The sequence below is a fragment of the Rhipicephalus sanguineus genome, chromosome 3, assembly GCF_013339695.2.
Source record: "Rhipicephalus sanguineus isolate Rsan-2018 chromosome 3, BIME_Rsan_1.4, whole genome shotgun sequence".
Lineage (NCBI taxonomy): Eukaryota > Metazoa > Arthropoda > Arachnida > Ixodida > Ixodidae > Rhipicephalus > Rhipicephalus sanguineus.
Window position 1 is genome coordinate 158,690,933 of NC_051178.1, and position 2,309 is coordinate 158,693,241.

General features: G+C 54.0%; 1 protein-coding gene across 1 annotated transcript; it reads right to left on the minus strand.

The window, feature by feature from the left end:
* Window positions 1–357: 357 nt before the first annotated feature.
* LOC119386021 (solute carrier family 22 member 7) lies at window positions 358–2,100 on the minus strand. Its single transcript, XM_037653374.1, has one exon. The coding sequence runs from the start codon at window positions 2,098–2,100 to the stop codon at window positions 358–360; it is 1,743 nt and encodes a 580-aa protein (XP_037509302.1).
* Between the last annotated feature and the right edge of the window lie 209 nt (window positions 2,101–2,309).

The following is a 2,309-nucleotide window of genomic DNA, read 5'->3' on the forward strand; positions in this document are numbered from 1 at the left end:
GTAAGATCTGAGTCTTAAATAATCGAAGATCTCACAAACGAGGTGCTATATCCTTTGGCGCTCAGAAATAATTCTACTTCCTTTAAAGGATAAGTCGTGAACTCTAATGGCACATTTTCAGCGTCCGCTCGTCCACACACATCACAGATTATTTATTATTAAGCTCAGTCAATCAAGCATATGAAGAACCATATGCTAATAGATTTTTTTATGATTGTTTAACACGGAAAACATGGAACTGGGCGCCCGTAACGAAATGAAAGCAAAGCCTCTCATATAAGCAGGGATTACAGCACACAAGGTAAACGCTGAAGTTGTTACACTGCTGTAAGAAACGATTGCCACCGAGTCCACGCATTACACGGCAGATTGCTCGCCAGCTGGTTGAGTTGTAGAACGACTTAATGCCACTCTGTCCTTCGTCTTGATCTGCCGGTGCTGGATGGGTTCCTTCGGCAGAGGCACTAGCGTGTCACGCATGGCACGCTTAGTACCTTCGGATGGGCGGCGGGAGCTGCTTTCGTGTGACAAGTGTTGCCGCATCCAGTAATCGCTGTCGAAGGGAAAGAGTTCGGCGCCGATTACAAATAGCGACATCAAAGCACCGGAAATGGCCAGCCCCATCGCGATGCTCTGGTCGCCGAATAAACGAGGAGTCAACCGAGCCAGCGTGTCCCCGAATCGGGAAGATGCTACTACAGCGGCAGCTCCACGGCACCGCGTCACAACGGGGAGTGATTTTAGACTCATAACAATAAAAAACGTGAAACACACGTTGCCGGCTGCCTTCATTGGGACTACCAGAGAATCGTTCAGCGTTTGCCCGCCTCCGCCGTACGTCGTACCAGCGAGAGCGGTTAACGTCACAGCGAAGCCGAGCGCCGAGCCTACAACAGCATTTCTTAAACCGAAGTGCTTGACAAACGGTATGGTGGTGACACACGCAACGGCTGACAGGGCAAAGCTCAGGCTTGCCGCAACGTCTCCTGTTGGAATGCCATCCTTCGTGACAAACGTGTCGAAGCCAAAGCATAGCGCCGTCGACATGCAACACATCAATACTGTGCGTGTCCTAAGTCGACCGCTGCACAGACCGCTGCTTTCCGCTGTTAGCCAACCACGTGCCCGGAGGTCTGTTATCTGACGCGCCATGAGCTCGTGGCAAACATCCGCCGAGACGTTGTTCATCTTCGCTGCACGCAGAGCGACTCGCTCGGCTTCCTTCATATGACCGGTCGCCAAAAGCCAGATGGGAGATTCGATGACGGTGTAGTAGAGCAGCATGAGCAGACACGTTGGAATCATGAGTATCAGCTGCACGGCGACCCACCCTGTCCTGGCGAGGTGAGCGGCGAGCACCGTGACAGGCATGAGGATAAAAGAGAGCAACGAGACCGCGACGACGTATGCCGGAAATTTGTCTATCGTCGATGCATCGGTAACCAAGGTAATCGCAGGTGGCACCAGAACACTTGTCGAGGCGGAGACGACGGCGCGCACGATCATGAAGAACTGCAAGTCATTCGGCACGGCACTGGCAACGGCCGATATGAGGACCACGGGAATGGTGATGAAGATCGCCGTCCGGCGGCCGATGCTGTCCGCGAACGAAGCAGATGCGGCTAACGGGATCACGCTAGCAGCCGCGTACACGATTCTCGCAAAGTCGATGAGCCAGAGCCGGTCGCACACCAAGTTCCAGGCGCTGACGATGTTGTTCCCGTATTGGGTGTAGTCGTACTCCCACGACGTGCAGCGCACGACGCGCGCCTCTGTGCCTCCGTCTGGCGGCTCGCGAATCGTGCACTGGCTGTACTCGCCGTTCTTGTCCACTGGTATGGCCAACTGCTTCCACTCGTCGACGCTGAGGTTCGCGAAGGAATCGGGCCTTCTGCACCAGTGGTCCATGACGCCAGCCGTAAGAAGAAATATCTCGCTGTGGAGCAAGTAGTTCCCGAGGACGATGGCTGCGCTGAATACGTTCATCAGCTGGAACGCACCATCGCCGAACGGAAGCTGCGTCTCACACAGCCACGGCGTCTGTGAGCCGGACGGCGAGCTTTGAGCGGGAGTGAGCTGTTTGCCAGGGGCTGCAGCCATCATCCAAGAGCTCTCTTCTTCTACTGAACCACGTGCGCACGATGTGTATCGTGCGACGTCCTTTAATTGGGGAATCACTGACATGACGAAATTTGCAATTTTGTTCTCTAGATTCAAAAGCGACTGCACCGAGGCAGGAAAACTTCATGTGTGCCCCAATTTGATAAAAGGTATTGAGCAACGTAAAGAGAGGCCGGTCGCGCAGTGAT